General features: G+C 48.5%; 2 protein-coding genes across 2 annotated transcripts in view; one reads left to right on the top strand and one right to left on the bottom strand.

The window, feature by feature from the left end:
• Positions 1–339: 339 nt before the first annotated feature.
• GABARAPL2 (GABA type A receptor associated protein like 2) lies at positions 340–17,233 on the top strand. The gene is made up of 4 exons (XM_038754136.1): positions 340–508; positions 3,117–3,172; positions 5,832–6,004; positions 16,619–17,233. Exons 1-4 carry the CDS (start codon positions 475–477, stop codon positions 16,707–16,709), a joined length of 354 nt encoding a protein of 117 aa, XP_038610064.1. The 5' UTR covers positions 340–474; the 3' UTR covers positions 16,710–17,233.
• Positions 16,161–18,287, bottom strand: part of ADAT1 (adenosine deaminase tRNA specific 1) — a 39,330-nt gene continuing 37,203 nt past the window's right edge. The window contains exon 11 of the transcript XR_005452975.1: positions 16,161–16,174. The gene's annotated coding sequence lies outside the window, so the exon portion shown is untranslated. The remainder of the gene's footprint in view (positions 16,175–18,287) is intronic.

Here is an 18,287-nt window from a genome sequence, read left to right as displayed (position 1 = left end):
CAGGCGCCGCCGTGAGGCAGGCCCGCGTTGGGAGGGGGTCAGCGCCAGTGCGCAGGCGCCGCCGGGAGGCAGGGCCGCGGTGTGGGGGGGGCAGCGCCAGTGCGCAGGCGCCGCCGGGAGGCAGGCCCGCGGTGGGAGGGGGCAGCTCCAGTGCGCAGGCGCCGCAGGGAGGCAGGCCCGCGTTGGGGGGGGGGTCTGCGCCAGTGCGCAGGCGCCGCCGGGGGGCAGGCCCGCGGAGACCGCAGCAGTGCGCAGGCGCCTCCCCGAGACCCGCCCCTTTCCTCAGGCCCCGCCCCCTGCCGGGCGTGTCGGGGACGGCGCCGGAAGCGGGTTGCTAGGGCCCGGCCGCCGGAAGTCCCGCCCATCGTGCCGCCGCCGTTGTTGTTGCTGTTGCTGTTGCTGTTGTTGTTGTTGTGGTTGTGGTGGGACCGACCTGCGGGTCCCCGAGCCGGCTCCCTCCCCCTCCCCGCCGCCATGAAGTGGATGTTCAAGGAGGACCACTCGCTGGGTAAGCCAGCCCGCCGGGCCCCGGCATTCATTCATTTATTCAATCAATCAATCAATCGATCGTATTGATTGAGCGCTTACTGTGTGCGGAGCACTGGACTAAGCGCTTGGGAAGGACAAGTTGCCAACGTATAGAGCCGGTCCCTGCCCAGCAGTGGGCTCACAGTCTAAAAAGGGGGAGACAGAGAACAAAACCAAACATACTAACCAAATAAAATTCAATCAATCAGTCAATCGTATTGATTGAGCGCTTACTGTGTGCAGAGCACTGGACTAAGCGCTTGGGAAGGACAAGTTGCCAACGTATAGAGCCGGTCCCTGCCCAGCAAGTTGGCAACATCTAGAGACAGTCCCTACACAGCAGTGGGCTCACAGTCTAAAAAGGGGGAGACAGAGAACAAAACCAAACATACTAACCAAATAAAATTCAATCAATCAGTCAATCGTATTGATTGAGCGCTTACTGTGTGCGGAGCACTGGACTAAGCGCTTGGGAAGGACAAGTTGGCGACATCTAGGGACGGTCCCTACCCAACAGCGGGCTCACAGTCTAAAAAGGGGGAGACAGAGAACAAAACCAGACATACTAACAAAATAAAATTCATTCATTCAATCAGCCGTATTGATGGAGCGCTCACTGTGTGCAGAGCACTGGACTAAGCGCTTGGGAAGGACAAGTTCATTCATTCATTCCTTCAGTCGGTCGTATTGATCCCTCTCCATCCCATCTTACCTTCTTCCCTTCCCCACAGCACCTGTATATGTGTATATATGTTTGTACATATTTTTTACTCTATTTATTTATTTATTTATTTTATTTGTACATATCTATTCTATTTATTTTATTTTGTTAGTATGTTTGGTTTTGTTCTCTGTCTCCCCCTTTTAGACTGTGAGTCCACTGTTGGGTAGGGACTGTCTCTATATGTTGCCAATTTGTACTTCCCAAGCGCTTAGTACAGTACTCTGCACATAGTAAGCGCTCAATAAATACGATTGATGATGATGATGATATTACTCTATTTTACTTGTACATATCTATTCTATTTAGTTTATTTTGTTAGCATGTTTGGTTTTGTTGTCTGTCTCCCCCTTTTAGACTGTGAGCCCACTGTTGGGTAGGGACTGTCTCTAGATGTTGCCAACTTGTACTTCCCAAGCGCTTAGTACAGTGCTCTGCACACAGTAAGCGCTCGATAAATATGATTGATTGATTGAGCGCTCACCGTGTGCAGAGCACTGGACTAAGCGATTAGGAAGTACAGGTTCACTCATTCATTCAATCAGTCGTATTGATTGAGCGCGCACTGTGTGCCGAGCACTGGACTAAGCGCTTGGGAAGTACAAGTTCATTCATTCGTTCAATCAGTCGTATTGATTGAATGCTCACTGTGTGCAGAGCACTGGACTAAGCCCTTGGGAAGTACAAGTTCATTCATTCAGTCAGTCATTCGTATTGATTGAGCGCTTACCGTGTGCAGAGCACTGGACTAAGCGCTTGGGAAGTACAAGTTCATTCATTCAATCAGTCGTATTGATTGAGCGCTGTGTGCAGAGCCCTGGACTAAGCACTTGGGAAGTACAAGTTCATTCATTCATTCAATCAGTCGTATTGAGTGCTCAGTGTGCCGAGCACTGGACTAAGTGCTTGGGAAATACAAGTTCATTCATTCATTCAATCAGTCATATTGATTGAGCGCTCACTGTGTGCAGAGCACTGGACTAAGCGCTTGGGAAGGACAAGTCGGCAACATCTAGAGACGGTCCCTACCCAACAGCGGGCTCACAGGCTAGAAGGGGGAGACAGACCACAAAACAAAATATATTAGCAAAATAAATAGAATAGTAAATATGCACAAGTAAAATAGAGTAATAAATATGTACAAACATATATACAGGGGAGGGGAAGGAGGTAAGGTGGGGGGGATGGGGAGGTGGGGGAGAGGCTGTTTCCCCCTTCTTTCAATCAATCAATCATATCGTATTTATTGAGCGCTTACTGTGTGCAGAGCACTGGACTAAGCGCTTGGGAAGTACAAGTTAGCCTTCTAGCCTGTGAGCCCGTTGTTGGGTAGGGGCCGTCCCTAGATGTTGCCCACTTGTGCTTCCCAAGTACAATGCTCTGCATGCAGTAAGCGCTTAATAAATATGATTGATGGATTGATTGAAAACAAAACATGGAGACAGGTGTCAAAATCGTCAGAAGAAATAGAATAGAAATAGACCCGACCCTGCCCTCTTCCTCCTCCTTCTCCTCCGCTCCCTGGACCCCTCCGGCCTCCACCAGGCCGGGACCAAACTCCCCACTCCCCATCTTCGCCATCCCCTCTTGTCTGCCGGGAGCGGGCACCGAGGGGGCACCGAGAGGGCCCAGACCTCAGCCCTGCCCGGGGGCTGGGGGGCGAATCGGGAAGGACACGTCCGGGTGGGGAGAGAGGAGGATGCTCTGGGGAGGAGTGAGTGAGGCCCGTGCTTTGACCGAGCGAAGAGAAACGAGGTTAAAGAAACGAAGCCCAAATCACGAGCCGTAAAAAAAAAGCCAGCCTGGACCGGGCCGGGCTCCCCAGCGGATGTTCAGCGGCGGCGCTTGGATTTTCTTGTATTCACAGAACACAGATGCGTAGAATCTGCCAAAATTCGAACCAAATATCCAGACCGGGTTCCGGTGAGTACCCCCCTTCCCTCCCCCGATGGTGACCTGTCCGGTGGCTTCGACGCTCATCGTTCCGAGATGACTAGTGCCTGCCGTGTGACCGTGGTCAAGGCCCCACTTCTCTGTGCCTCAGTTCCCTCTCCTGTAAAATGGGGATTCTCCTACTCAGATCGTGAGCCGTATGTGGGACAGGGACCGCGCCTGCCCCCATTAACTTGTATCATCCCCGGTGTTCAGAATGTTGCTTGACACCTAGTAAGTGCTTAACATACCACAGTTATTATTATTGTTACCTCGGGATTGAGGGCCCCTCGACAGTTGTCAACCTAGGCCTCACCCTGGCATCAGAATAGCATCAGTGCCCCCGAGTGCAGAGGAAAGCAGTAGCGAGTCGGGGCTCCTGGGCTTTGGAGGACGGGGTTTTGCGATACAGCATCTGTCGATCTAGGCCAGGGCCCTTTCTGGTGCCTCCTGTGATTAAATAAGGTAACAGTGTTTTAGGGCAGGACAACAGGTCGGTCTTGTAAGGTTGGAAATGGGGTTCCACTGCTTGTTTAGAATGACAGTTGATTTGCAGCCCCAGAGGCTTCAGGGTGGACTCCACAGTGTGGTGACCACCCTATTACCCTATGTAAGCGTGTCCTCTAGACTGTAAACTCGTTGTGAGCAGGGAATGTGTCAGCTGTATTGTCATATTGTTCTCCCCCAAGCATTTAGTACAGTACTGTGCACACAGTAAACGCTCAATAAATAGTTGAGTATGACCTCTCATCCGAATTCCAGTTTCCTCTCTGACTTTCTCCCCCATTTTTTCTGAACACAGAGTCTCCGGTAATCCCTTCTTCCCCCCCCATCAGTTTCTTGCCTTATTTCCTTTTATGTGAATTAGCCCTGTTTGTTTTCCCCATAACAGTTCTGGAGATTCCGTAGTGTACTCATTTTGGGCAGGGAACGTGTCTACCGACTCTGTTAGAATAATAATAATAACAATAGCATTTATTAAGCGCTTACTACGTGCAAAGCACTGTTGTAAGCGCTGAGGAGGCTACAAGGTGATCAGGTGTCCCACGGGGGGCTCACAGTCAACCCCCGTTTTACAGATGAGGGAACTGAGGCTCAGAGACTTGCCCAAAGTCCCACAGCGGACAGTTGGCGGAGCCGGGATTTGAACCTGTGACTTCTGACTCCAAAGCCCGGGCTCTTTCCACTGAGCCACGCTGGTTCTCCTTAAGTGCTTAGTACAGTGCTCCGCACACAGTAAGCACTCAAATACCATTGACTGATTGTTGTTCTCAGCCTATCTTCTCTGACCAACCGCTTTGTCGGCTAAAGACCGGCAGACCTCAGTAACAGGTCTTTCCACCGAATGATTCTCCTTTCCCCCGGTGTAAGGGGAGCCGCAGTTCTTTAGATCCAGTTTTTCTGGACTCTAGAAAGAGATCAAGAGGACAGCTGGGTTCAGACCGGAGCTACTGCCACCCCCCACCAGGTTTTCCAGTTGCAGCTTCGCAGATTCTGGGCCTTAGAGTTAGCTTGGTGACTCAGTGGTCCCGTTGGATGACAGTGCCAAGTTCAGTGCTCTGCACACAGTAAGCACCCAAATACCATTGATTGGTGGGGCTACCCTAGTAGGGGGCTGGGGGCGGGGGGGAAGTGACACTCTGATCACCATCAGGTGTCCTGACAGAGAAGTAGGACGGTATTATATCAATCAATCAATCAATCAATCGTATTTATTGAGCGCTTACTATGTGCAGAGCACTGTACTAAGCGCTTGGGAAGTACAAATTGGCAACACATAGAGACAGTCCCTACCCAACAGTGGGCTCACAGTCTAAAAGGGGGAGCCAGAGAACAGAACCAAACATACCAACAAAATAAAATAAATAGGAAAGAAATGTACAAGTAAAATAAATAAATAGAGTAATAAATACGTACAACCATATATACATATATACAGGTGCTGTGGGGAAGGGAAGGAGGTAAGATGGGGGGATGGAGAGGGGGACGAGGGGGAGAGGAAGGAAGGGGCTCAGTCTGGGAAGGCCTCCTGGAGGAGGTGAGCTCTCAGCAGGGCCTTGAAGGGAGGAAGAGAGCTAGCTTGGCGGAGGGGCAGAGGGAGGGCATTCCGGGCCCGGGGGATGATGTGGGCCGGGGGTCGACGGCGGGACAGGCGAGAACGAGGTACGGTGAGGAGATTAGCGGTGGAGGAGCGGAGGGTGCGGGCTGGGCAGTAGAAGGAGAGAAGGGAGGTGAGGCAGGAGGGGGCGAGGTGATGGACAGCCTTGAAGCCCAGGGTGAGGAGTTTCTGCCTGATGCGCAGATTGATTGGTAGCCACTGGAGATTTTTGAGGAGGGGAGTAATATGCCCAGAGCGTTTCTGGACAAAGATATTATATGAAGAAGAGTGGCGTCTCCCCAGCTTGGGGCTCTAGGTAAAGTTTGGACAAGAAGTGACTGGGAAACGCACGCCCTGCAAACCATCCCCACTTTCCCGGGGAGAGACTTTCTGTCCCAGAGGCGTTCTTACGCCGGGAGAGCTCTGTTATCCAGCTCCTTCCACTTCTTACCACCCTCCACAGGCCTCCTCAGCCGCCCAAGCGGCACACGGGCAGCCTTACCTCTCGCAAGCCCACCTTTTGACTTTGTGCCTTGGTCTCCGTGCCCTTAGGTGATCGTGGAAAAAGTCTCAGGCTCCCAGATTGTGGACATTGACAAGCGGAAGTACCTGGTTCCGTCCGACATCACCGTGGCCCAGTTCATGTGGATCATCAGGAAAAGGATCCAGCTGCCCTCTGAGAAGGCCATCTTCCTGTTTGTGGATAAGACCGTCCCACAGTCCAGGTGAGGATGGGGGTCTCCACAGAGGAGATGCCCAAGCGGAAAGGGAAGAGGTGTGGGCCGTACTCCGGGGGTTTAGTTGGTTGAAGGTGTGTTCTTGTTCCATCAAATCATCATCATCATCATCATCAATCGTATTTATTGAGCGCTTACTATGTGCAGAGCACTGTACTAAGGGCTTGGGAAGGACAAATTGGCAACACATCATCATCATCATCAATCGTATTTATTGAGTGCTTACTATGTGCAGAGCACTGTACTAAGCGCTTGGGAAGTACAAATTGGCAACACATAGAGACAGTCCCTACCCAACAGTGGGCTCACAGTCTAAAAGGGGGAGACAGAGAACAAAACCAAACATACCAATAAAATAAATAGAATAGATATGTACAAGTAAAATAAATAAATAGAGTAATAAATATGCACAGACATATATACACATAAGCAGGTGCTGTGGGGAAGGGAAGGAGGTAAGAAGTGGGGGATGGAGATGGAGAGGGGGATTTTTCCGGGGCCTGAGAATTCAGTAAGCAGGATGGTGAAGAAAGTATTTCTCTTGTTAATTTTTTCCTCAAAGAACCATCCCTTCTGAAGAAGAGATACCCCTGTGGTGGAGTTGTAGGCCTTATCTAGAAAGACCAGATCAGACAAAGGTAGCTCCCCAAATAGCTCGTGAGCCTTGGTTAACCTCTCAGACCCCCCGCCTGGATACCGCCATCGGCTCGTCTTGTCCCAACAAGTCCTTAGCTAGCAGGTCCAGAAGCTCTGTCCCCAGGCTGATTTCCAGCGGAGGAATTGAAGCTTAGGGTGGGAGGATTGTCTTCTCCCAAGCACTTAGTACGGTGTTCTGCACAGAGTAAGCGCCCTTTCACTTCAGAAATCTCAAGGCTCCAGCTGTTTTTGAAGACTTATTCTCTGCAACTAAATCTTGCATCCAGCAATTGGGGGCCGGGTAAGCGGTTAGTACAGTGCTCTGCACACAGTAAGCGCTCAATAAATATGATTGATGGGTCGTCCCATTCCCGCAGCCTGGTAGGCCATAGTAGCTCCGTCTCCATCAGGAGAGGGAACGTTTGATGTAATAACCTAATCAATTTTTCCCTTTTCTGGCCGATTGGGATCTCTGAGGCCTTTAGCCGAACTCTAGTCGTCTCCCCTACTCCAGCCACCAAGTAACTGGAGAGAGGTTCCCTGCCCCATTACACCCTAGAAGCCAGTAATGATGGCATTTATTAAGCGCTTACTACGTGCAAAGCACTGCTCTAAGCCAAGAAAGGTTGAGACTGGCTACAGCTTGATCCATTTTCCAAAAAGGGAAACTTCTCAGACAAAGACTCGGGCCCTGGGAACCAGCTCAGAGGAGCCAAAATGTGACCGATTTGGAAACCATTGAGAGCTAAACAGGAGGTCAGAGCCAAACTTAGATACCGGTTCTTCTAAAAGTAGGAGCTCTGACTATTAGCCGTAGTTTCCTCTCCATCCCCATCATCATCATCAATCGTATTTATTGAGAGCTTACTATGTGCAGAGCACTGTACTAAGCGCTTGGGAAGTACAAATTGGCAACATATAGAGACAGTCCCTACCCAACAGTGGGCTCACAGTCTAAAAGGGGGAGACGGAGAACAAAACCAAACATACCAATAAAATAAAATAAATAGAATAGATATGTACAAGTAAAATAAATAAATAAATAAATAGAGTAATAAATATGCACAGACATATATACACATAAACCGTGTGCAGAGCACTGTACTAAGCGCTTGGGAAGTACAAATTGGCAACATCTAGAGACGGTCCCTACCCAACAGTGGGCTCACAGTCTAAAAGGGGGAGACGGAGAACAAAACCAAAAATACTAACAAAATAAAATAAATAGAATAGATACGTACAAATAAAATAGAGTAAAAAAAATATGTACAAACATATATAGATATACACAGGTGCTGTGGGGAAGGGAAGGAGGTAAGATGTGGGGGATGGAGAGGGGGACGAGGGGGAGAAGAAGGAAGGGGCTCAGTGTGGGAAGGCCTCCTGGAGGAGGTGAGCTCTCAGCAGGGCCTTGAAGGGAGGAAGAGAGCTAGCTTGGCAGAGGGGCAGAGGGAGGGCATTCCAGGCCCGGGGATGACGTGGGCCGGGGCCCCATGTCTTGGCTTCCTAATGGAAGAACCGAAGCCGGGAGCAGGTAAGGAGGAACCACTTCGACTAATCCCGCACCCAGCCTGGGATGAGGGGCCAGGGATCCTGAGGCATTTGCAGAAAGGAGAAACCATTAGACCTTCTTGAAAGCTGTTTTGCTAGCAATGTGGGAACCATGTCAACTTGGTGTCATCGTCTTGTGGCTCTGCGAATGATTTGACTGTTGGAGGGGAGAGGGCAGTGCCTTATGTGCCTCTCCCTCCAGAGAAAGGAGCTGTCGGTCCTCTTTTCTCCCAAGGTGGCGGAGGGTTCTGGCAGATTTCTATTTCCCTTAAGATCCTGCTTCGTTTAGTCATTTATTCATTCAGTCCTATTTATTGAGCGCTTACTGTGTGCAGAGCACTGGACTAAGCGCTTGGGAAAGTACAATACGGCGTCAATCGGTCAGTGGTACCTATACTGTATGCAGAGCGCCGTACTTAGCCGTTGGGCTCTCTGAACTCTTCCTCATGCAGGAGTCAAGGTAATTCTCTGCTTTCTCTCCTTGAGGTGATTTAAGGCAGGATGAAAGGATATCAGTGGCAGTCGTTATTTATCGAGCGCTTACCGTGTGCAAAGCATTGCACTGAGCGCTTGGGAAAGTACAGCCTAACAGTTGGGAGACACGCTCCCTGCCCTCAGTGAGCTTACATTCCAGATAATAATAACTGTGGTATCTGTTAAGTGCTTACTATGTACCAAGCACTGTACGAGCACTGGGGTAGAGACAAGAAAATCAGATCCCGCGTGGGGCTCACAGTATAGGTAGGAGGAAGAACAGGTATCAGATCCCCATTTTGCAGATGAGAGAACTGAGGTGCAGAGGAATTAAATGACTTGCCCAAGGTCACACAACAGGTACATATTTGAACCCAAGTCCTCTGACTCCGAGGCCTATGGTCTTTCCACTAGGCCGTGCCTCTTCCATCAGGGGCAATCAGTTTAGTTTCCTCCATTGTGTGCCTCTCTTACTACTCAGAGGAAATGGAGTCATCCCCATTTTGCAGATGAGAGAACTGAGGCGCAGAGGAATTAAATGACTTGCCCAAGGTCACACAACAGGTACATATTTGAACCCAAGTCCTCTGACTCCGAGGCCCATGCTCATTCCACTAGGCCATGCCTCTCCCATGAGGGGCAATCAGTTTAGTTTCCTCCATTGTGTGCCTCTCTTACTACTCAGAGGAAATGGAGTCATCTTTCTATAGGTGGGATGGTCATTTCATCCAGGCCGGATGACCCGTGGAGTTCATTGTCACCTATAGAACAGTTGCAAGTTTCCTTCACCCTTCCCACAAGATCGAAAGATTTTTAGACTGTGAGCCCACTGTTGGGTAGGGACTGTCTCTATATGTTGCCAACTTGTACTTCCCAAGCGCTTAGTACAGTGCTCTGCACACAGTAAGCGCTCAATAAATACGATTGATGATGATGATCTAAACAGCGCTGAAAACCCCAAGTCTTTTTCTCTCACGAGGCAGCTTTGCGGTTTGCCTTAACAGCTTTACCCTTGGGATCTGATTCTGAATTGCAGATCGGTGACCTAACCAACCCCACGGACAAGCCGAGTTGTCCTTTTCCCCTCTGCTCCTTTCTAGATGTCACCATGTCCATATGAGTTTGATTTCTCTCTTTAAATCAATCAATCAATCATATTTATTGAGCGCTTACTATGTGCAGAGCACTGTACTAAGCGCTTGATCAGCTTCGCTACTACAGGCAATTAAGTCCATCCCCTCCCAATGGTGTCTGTCTTCCTAGATTCTCCTAGAGTCGTAGGAAAAAAACCCAACAGCATTGTATTTAAAGTACTAGACCAGTGCCTCTCAAATCAAGTCATCTTGGCAACAGACACAGAAAAAGATCATTTTTACATTTCACCAAGACGACAAAAAGCGAGAAAGTCAGAAAATATATTTAAAAATTGGTCGTTTACTTTTTCACTATTCATCCGATACTGGTCAGGTGATGGTGGGCAAGACAACGTTTCTTTGAGAACTATCGTACTAGCTGTATTTTCCATCATTCTAACTAGCTTCCTGGCTGAATAGAGAATTTGATTAAAATGTTACGACTCTCCTCTATCCCTAGTGGGGCTTGCCAAGGAGTGTTACCATCGTAGACCTTCATAAAGGCTTTTGGAAAGCAGCAATCAGGATCCCGAGAGTTTGCCAAAGCCCAAAAGATACTTTTACCCTTTGGGTTTTTTCTGGTCAGACAGGAAGTAGGGAGGAAATGGAGCTACTCATAGTTAGCTACGAAGGTCCAGCTGATGGAAAGAAAGCAGGAGTCTGGCTGATGACCGTAAGGGCTTTTAGCGAAGCAGCGTGGCTCAGTGGAAAGAGCCCGGGCTTTGGAGTCAGAGGTCATGGGTTCAAATTTCGGCTTCGCCAATTGTCAGCTGTGTGACTTTGGGCAAGTCACTTAACTTCTCTGGGCCTCAGGTACTTCATCTGTAAAATGGGGATGAAGACTGTGAGCCCCCCGTGGGACAACCTGATCACCCTGTAACCTTCCCAGCGCTTAGAACAGGGCTTTACACATAGTAAGCGCTTAATAAATGCCATCATTAGTATTATTTGAGACTGAGGAGGAAGAATTTTACTGATAAATCCAATTCCGTTCTCTCAGGGAGGGATTTCACCATAGAACTGTCTTCATCGGGGGAATGGAGAATCAGTAGGGAGGCTGATGGAGCTAGACTGTGAGCCCACTGTTGGGTAGGGACTGTCCCTATATGTTGCCAACTTGTACTTCCCAAGCGCTTAGTACAGTGCTCTGCACACAGTAAGCGCTCAATAAATACGATTGATGATGATGGTTATGGGAGTCATCATTTAGAGTTTGAAGTCATCCTCCACCCCCCATTACAGTTCATTCCCCACTTAACCTTTCAAAGTATCGGCCTGATTTTCACCCAGTCTTCAACCAGATTCTCTTATCTCAGCATATCCCGGCTGTCTCCTTTCCCCACCCACTGGATGTGGAAACTTTCCTGGTTCCCAGCTCCCAGGCTGCCGGCTTGATGAGCGATATCTGTTTTGTCTGCGTGGTGGGCATTTTAGTGCTCTGGGATCTAAAACTGGGTTGGCTGTAGGATTGTACCAACCCCTGGGACTGACCGACTGACTGACTGGCATAAAGGGATTTTCTGCTTTGGCTCCATGCGGATGAAGATCAGACCAATACCTTTTAGAGGAACGAGCCTGCAGCCCCTCTGAAGCAGCAGAGTTTCTGAGGGCTCTGGTGGGTTTAGCTAACTGCCTCCATCGCCTCAGGGCTGCATAATTCATCCATTTAAGCTGGCAAGGACCACGGAGTTCCAGCTTGCCTGTTCCCCAGCATTAAGCCATTTCTAGGCTTTTTTTTTTTTTTAGGTATTTAAGTGCTGTATGCCAGGCACTGGCCTAAGTGCTGGGATAGATATGAGATAATTAGGTCAGACAGTCCCTGTTCCACGGACATAAATTTGCACCTTTATGGAAACACTCTCCTGGGTCTCCAAGGGTCCCAACTCACGGACCCCTCGAAGTAGGCCAGGAAACGTGTCTACCAATTCGGTGGTGTTGTACTCTGTCCGGCGCTTAGTTCAGTGTTGTGCACACAGTGAACGCTCAATACCATTGATTGAATTGGGGTCTGGAGATGAGTTGGCCTAGCAACTTGACGTAAATCAGCTGGGATCCCTTTAGCTTTACAGCACCTCCAGGGCATAGCACGCTTCGGCTCCTCCTCTTACCTTTGCTTGCTTTTTCTCTTCCTTTGGACGTCAGTCACAACAGGAACCCTTAGCGGTTCGCAGTAGTCATCCCCCAAAAGGGCTTTCTTTCTGGGTGGGCGCTTGGAGGAGGGAAACACAGAACGTGTGTATCTTACCGCAAATAAGACTTACTAAAACGTCCGCCACCCCAGTCGTCACATTAGCTACCGGAGAGTACGGTAGAGGCGGTAGTAACGACAGGTAGCTCCGGAGGGCCTTTTGCTGGAGCTGCTAACAGTTTAGTGACGGTACCGACCTGGAATTAAGAGCTCGTCCAAGTGGAATTTGGAATAATTTCCAAGTGGAAAAGGTTGGAGGAATTCGGGTAAAGAGAATTTTGCCTCCTGAGATGGAACGTGGCCAGATCGCCAACATTTTCTATCTCTGACGATGATGATTAAGAGCTCGTGCTGGGGTCTGGGACAGCACTGGCCGTTTTCGAACAGCTCACCGGAGCAGTTAGGAGCGCGACTGTGCTTCTGCATCTACAAGGGACCCAGCGGTACTGTGGCTCACTGAGTAGGTGGAATTTTTGAAGCTCTGTGCTGAGCGACGGCCAAGGGTGTAATAAGCACGAGTCCTCTGAAAGACTAACCCACCTTGCTCAAGGTACGTGGGAAAAGCATCCTGCCGAGCTGGCCCAAGGCATGCCAGCTCCCTTACGTATGATGGCTCCAGTCGTGACAGGTTTCTGGACACACTCTGCCCTCCGGTTTCTACTTGCTACAGCTGAATTTTGTTTTTCGATGGACCCAGAGAGCTTCTTTAGCCAGGGGCTTTTGCATCCTCGGATGCCTTAGCTGCTGTTTGAATGGCAGTGATGTTTACTCCATTACGCTCGGTTGGAGTACTAGCTGTTTGATTGAGCTCTGGTTTCCTGGCTCCGAGCTCCTTGATTAGCTTCGAGGTTGAAAAGGATCTGGGTCTGAAGACTGAAGCTCACCAGGTTGGCATCATTTAAAGCTCCTGTGGCTGCCCCTGCCACTCTCTCAAGTTCCCTTGAAGGCTCTCATGCCTGAAAAGAAGGCAATGATGGGAACCCTTCCACTCATGGAGATAAATATTGAAAGGTTACTTGAAGTCATCAATTTTGCAGGAGTGAAAAAATATTTCACTTTGATCGGTAAGAGGTGGAGAGCACAGAGGAGGTAAAAAAGGCCTTTCTTATTTTTTGAGAGGAGCAGGAGGGCACCATTGGTGCGAACTAGAGATGGTACAACCTCTGTGAGATTTTTGCCTTACATTATCAATCAGTGGTATTCACTGAGCGCTCATTGTGTGCACCGCACTATCCTAAGGGCTTGGGAAAATGCAATAGATGTGATCCCTTCCCACAAAAAGCTGACAATCCATATTAGTCACTCCGGGCTGTACTAGGGATTTATTTCTGGGCTCTTGCAATTGCTGGACTTGTGCCATCCAAAAAGATTGCGTCAAAAAGGTGTAAAAGCAGCTTCCCTGCTTTTCCAGCTATTTCCCGCTGCTTCTCTGGCCAGCCTCAAAAGTACAAGGCCCATGCCCTGCCAAGCTCAATCAGCTTAAGGGAAATTTCCCTCTGTCGCCCACCTCAGCCTCATTCTGCAGCTTAGCAGCCCGGGCACTTGGAGAAAGCATGTCCGTGGCTCCAGCTGTTACTAGTGCCAGTCTTGAATGTGCACTGCTCAGTTTCATGGCATAAAGCGCAATTTGGTTTGCCCAAATGGCAGAATCTGCTTCCAAGGGGAGAGCAAGCCAATTCTCCCACCCACGAGGATTTGGCTGCAGGGATTTCTATTTCTGGAGAGTTTGATGGGAGGTTGTAGAGTACTCCTTCAGATCCCAGCTAGAGTTCTAGTGCTTAGCAATGCTCATTAGTGGAGGCCCTCACTCTTATTTGGATAAATTCGTGAGCTCGCATGTTTTCCTGGCACAGGGAACTTCCGACAGACAAGTCCATTTGAACCCAACTCCTTTCCCCAGAAGTAAACCCAAAGCTGAACTTTTTCTTCTCCCGGGAGAGCTGCGGAATGAGTATACCCTCACCCTCATTTCTTCGTCTCACTCAGAATTGGAACTCTGTTGCACTCAGTTTGACCTGGTTTGCTTTTTCCTGCTCCTGTAAATCCAGAAGGCTGTAGCCACACATCAGGGGAGGGGCTCAGTATCCATAATGCTACAAAGATCCCCAAAAGGTCTCAAGTTATTCATTCAGTCGTATTTATTGAGCGCTTACTGTGTGCAGAGCACTGTACTAAGTGCTTGGGAGAGTACAATATAACAGAGTCCTGCTCCTGTAAATCCAGAAGGCTGTAGCCACACATCAGGGGAGGGGCTCAGTATCCATAATGCTACAAAGATCCCCAAAGGTCTCAAGTTATTCATTCAATCGTATTTATTGAGCGCTTACTGCGTGCAGAGCACTGTACTAAGTGCTTGGGAGAGTACAATATAACAAAGTCCTGCTCCTGTAAATCCAGAAGGCTGTAGCCACACATCAGGGGAGGGGCTCAGTATCCATAATGCTACAAAGATCCCCAAAAGGTCTCAAGTTATTCATTCAATCGTATTTATTGAGCGCTTACTGTGTGCAGAGCACTGTACTAAGTGCTTGGGAGAGTACAATATAACAGAGTTGGTAGACATATTCTCTCCCTGCAGTGAGGTTTCAATCTACAGGAGTCTGAATCGTCGCTTCTAATAGTTTTCCTTTTTACAGTGAAACACTGCCTTGGGTCTAATTTCTCTGGGTTATTGTACAAGAGAGCACGTACATCACTTTATACTGGGCCTTTTCCAAAGCTCATTCCAAACGTAACTTTATTTGCAGTCTCATCCTGAGAGCAAAAGCAGATTCATTCAATCGTATTTATTGAGCGCTTACTGTGTGCAGAACACCGTACTAAGCGCTTGGGCAGTACAAGTTGGAAATGACCTAACGTGTGGCATCGGTTTTCCTATAATATCAGAAGTGACTCAGATTTAACATAGGAAACTGCTGAACAGTGATTAGAGTGAGGGTCTGTGATCACCGGGAAAAGCCGGGATGTGAATAAAAACACAGAATATTTCAACGTCACACTTCCAGAAATGAAAGACGGTTCCCCAAAACCAGTCCATGAATGGAAAAAAAAATCCTGGTAAAGAGGACACATTTAAGAATGAAAGAAAAAAAAATAAATCAGAATCTTTAAGAGAAAGGACACATCTAAAAACAAAATGCTTTCAGCCCGTGTCTATGTCCTAGTTTTGGGCTGCTTTTTTCTTCTTTAACTTGACCCATTTTTCAACCTAATTTGTCCATATAAAGTTAGAATAAACATACCATCCATAATTATAGCACCAACCTAGTAAAGAAATTTACAAACCTTATTAACAGTTGAGGGGCTCTGATAAGGGCAGGCCTTCCCAAAGCTGAATTTCCCTTATTCATATCTCAGTGGGCAAGCTCGCTGTCCATATAGAAGAAAAAAGTCTCCATTTGTGACTGAACTCTGCCCTGAATTCTCATTTGCCCCGGCCCGTATCTTCTCCCGTTTCTCCCGGCCCCAATTGAATCACCGAGTCAGAAAGCGTCACTGTGCGGCCCAAACCTCCCAGAGTCTCTAGAGAACATGACCTCTTGGAGTCAGAGGTCATGGGTTCAAATCCCGGCTCTGCCAGTTGTCAGCTGGGTGACTTTGGGCAAGTCACTTCACTTCTCTGGGCCTCAGTAACCTCATCTGTAAAATGGGGATTAAGACTGTAAGCCCCCGCCATGGGACAACCTGATCACCTTGTAACCTCCCCAGCACTTAGAACAGTGCTTTGCACATAGTAAGCGCTTAACAAATGCCATCATTATTATTATTATTATTATTAACTAGGATCTTCAGGACCAGGATAACTGAGGCCCCACAAACCAGAAATCACCAAATGCTCCCAACGGGGAGATTTCTTCTGGTCCCCTACCATCCAAAGCGCACGGCGGGGCCGAGTGGGAATCCCGAGACCGGGTTCTAGTCCTGGCCCTGCCACCGTCCTGCTGGGCGACCTCGGGCAGATCACTTCACTGGGCCTCAGTTTCCTCATCTATAGAACGGGGGCAAGACACCTACTCTCCCTACATTTTTAGGATTGTGAGCCAGGTGAGAGGCAGGGAGTGTGTCCAGCCTGGTTATTTTGTATCTATCCATTCATTCAAGTCATACTTACTGAGTTTGCAGAGTGCTTGGGAGAGTACAATACAACAGACACAGTCCCTGCCCACGAACGTAGTCCTGTGGGGGAGACAGACATTAAAATAAATAAACTATAGATACGTACATAGGAGCACCCTGGTGCTTGGTGTCTAGCAGAGTACTCGTGATTTAAGATTATCTGAGCTCCTTCTCCTGGTATTCTTTGGGTGTAGAAATGAGTCCTTTTATTCTTATCTCTGCCACTGACTCACCGTCATATGATCCGAGCTTTGATTTCTTCATTTACAAAAGCCAGGATCCAATTATTTACCCCCCTCCCTCTTACCCTTCCTCACTGGGGTGTTGTGGAGGTCAGCCAAATCATGCATGCAAAGTTCCTTAAGTGACCGCTCATGACTCAGAGTTATTACACTGATTTTCCTGGTCTCGTGGCTCAGGTATTATCCCTCTGCCAGAACCAAGCCCATTTTTTTTTGTGTGTGTGTGTGTGTGTGTGTGCGTGTTTTGTTTTTCTCATTCAAGCCTAACTATGGGACAACTTTACGAAAAGGAGAAAGACGAAGACGGCTTCTTGTACGTGGCCTACAGCGGAGAGAACACCTTTGGCTTCTGAGGGCCCGATGCACCTTCCTGCTTGTGTATCTTGTAAATAGCCGGTCATTTTCAGTTATCACACAAGACCCTTTTCACATAGATATATAGTGCATTTGTAACTGGATTTATTTCTTAATATATTGAAAGGTCTTGTTTTATTAGACTGGTAAATTATCAGAGTTATTTTATTTTATTTTTTCTTTGTTGTGCATTGTCATCATGGCTGTAAGTTCCCAGGGCCCTTGCTACCCTGGGATTCGTATTTAATGAAGTTGTTTGGATACTGAGGTGAGGTAGGTGGGAGACTAAAGTGCAGGTGGGGGCTGTGGGGCGGGGGGGGAAAGGAGACACATATTCTGGATTTAAGTTGGAAGTGTTAGTTACATAAGTATTAAAAATGTCTAAGTTAAACCCTAAGCAATCAGAACACATGCTTCTTTAGATTATGCCAACCGTCAATCATGTTGGACTGAGCTAGTCTCTTCTTCTTTCTGAATTCTGTTAAGGTAAATAATTACAATAAAATTTCCTCTCACAAAGGCACTGTGACGTTGAACCGTTTCATTTACCTTCCCTCCGATCCGGTCACCGTATCCTGCGGCAACCAGAGCCGGGAAGCGGCGGTGGTGTCGGGAATGCTGACAAAGCGAGCTGGGATGGGGCTCATCCAGCGGTCAGACACATATATGACTCGGATTCCCTCCCTTTTCCCATCCGACACTCCATTCACTTTCCCCACCTTCAGAACCCTCCTAAAATCCCATCTCCTCCAACGGGCTTTCCCCTAAGCCCTCATTTTTCCCTTATCCACCCTCTCCTCCGCGTCAGTTAGCTGGGTACCCCTCAGCACTTTGATACTCACTCCAGCCTCCCGACACTTCATTTAATTTCCCCTAAATGGAATCTACTTTAACGTCTGTCTCTCCCTGTAGACAACGCTCGCTGTGGGCAGGAATCACCTCTATCAATGCTATCGTACTTTCTCAGCGTGCAGTGCTCGGCCACACAGTAATCACTCAAGTATCTCCGTTGGATATAACAAACTTAAAGGACACATGGTAGCTAAGGCAGCAAAAGAACGGTCAGAAGTCATTCTCATCAGCTTATGCCCCCTTCCTCTCTCTAGCACTTGAGGCCATTTTAGTGAACATTCCCAAAGCTCCCTAAGGATTTCTTGTCCAAAGGGTCCACCTCCTGCCTCTACCTAGGAAAGGGGAGTAGAGGAATGGAGGTCTGAAAGAACACTCACCAGACAACCCTCACACCTGTTTTTTGGTGTGTGTTTGGTAATTGTTGAGCACTTACTATGTGCCAGACATTGTACTAAGCACTGGGGTAGGTACAAGATACCCCAGACACAAGTGGTTCTATCAGACTGCAAAAAAGGAAGAGAAGGGTGATGACGGGTCCCTTGGACACACTTGCCCGCCAAGAGTTTACCAGGGGACCTCACTTGGATCAGTTATAAGCTGCCCACCCACCTCATTCGCCCCATTTCTTTTCTGCCAAAGAATCTGGGGGCTCCACCTTGGGACCCTGACCTCCGGGGGAACTGATGCTGAGCTCCCTCAAGCCAGGCCCCAGAGGTCTAGGTCTG

This window comes from Tachyglossus aculeatus, chromosome 11 (genome assembly GCF_015852505.1).
Source record: "Tachyglossus aculeatus isolate mTacAcu1 chromosome 11, mTacAcu1.pri, whole genome shotgun sequence".
Lineage (NCBI taxonomy): Eukaryota > Metazoa > Chordata > Mammalia > Monotremata > Tachyglossidae > Tachyglossus > Tachyglossus aculeatus.
Note: the sequence above shows the minus strand (reverse complement) of the source record. Positions and strands in the feature narration are given on the sequence as shown.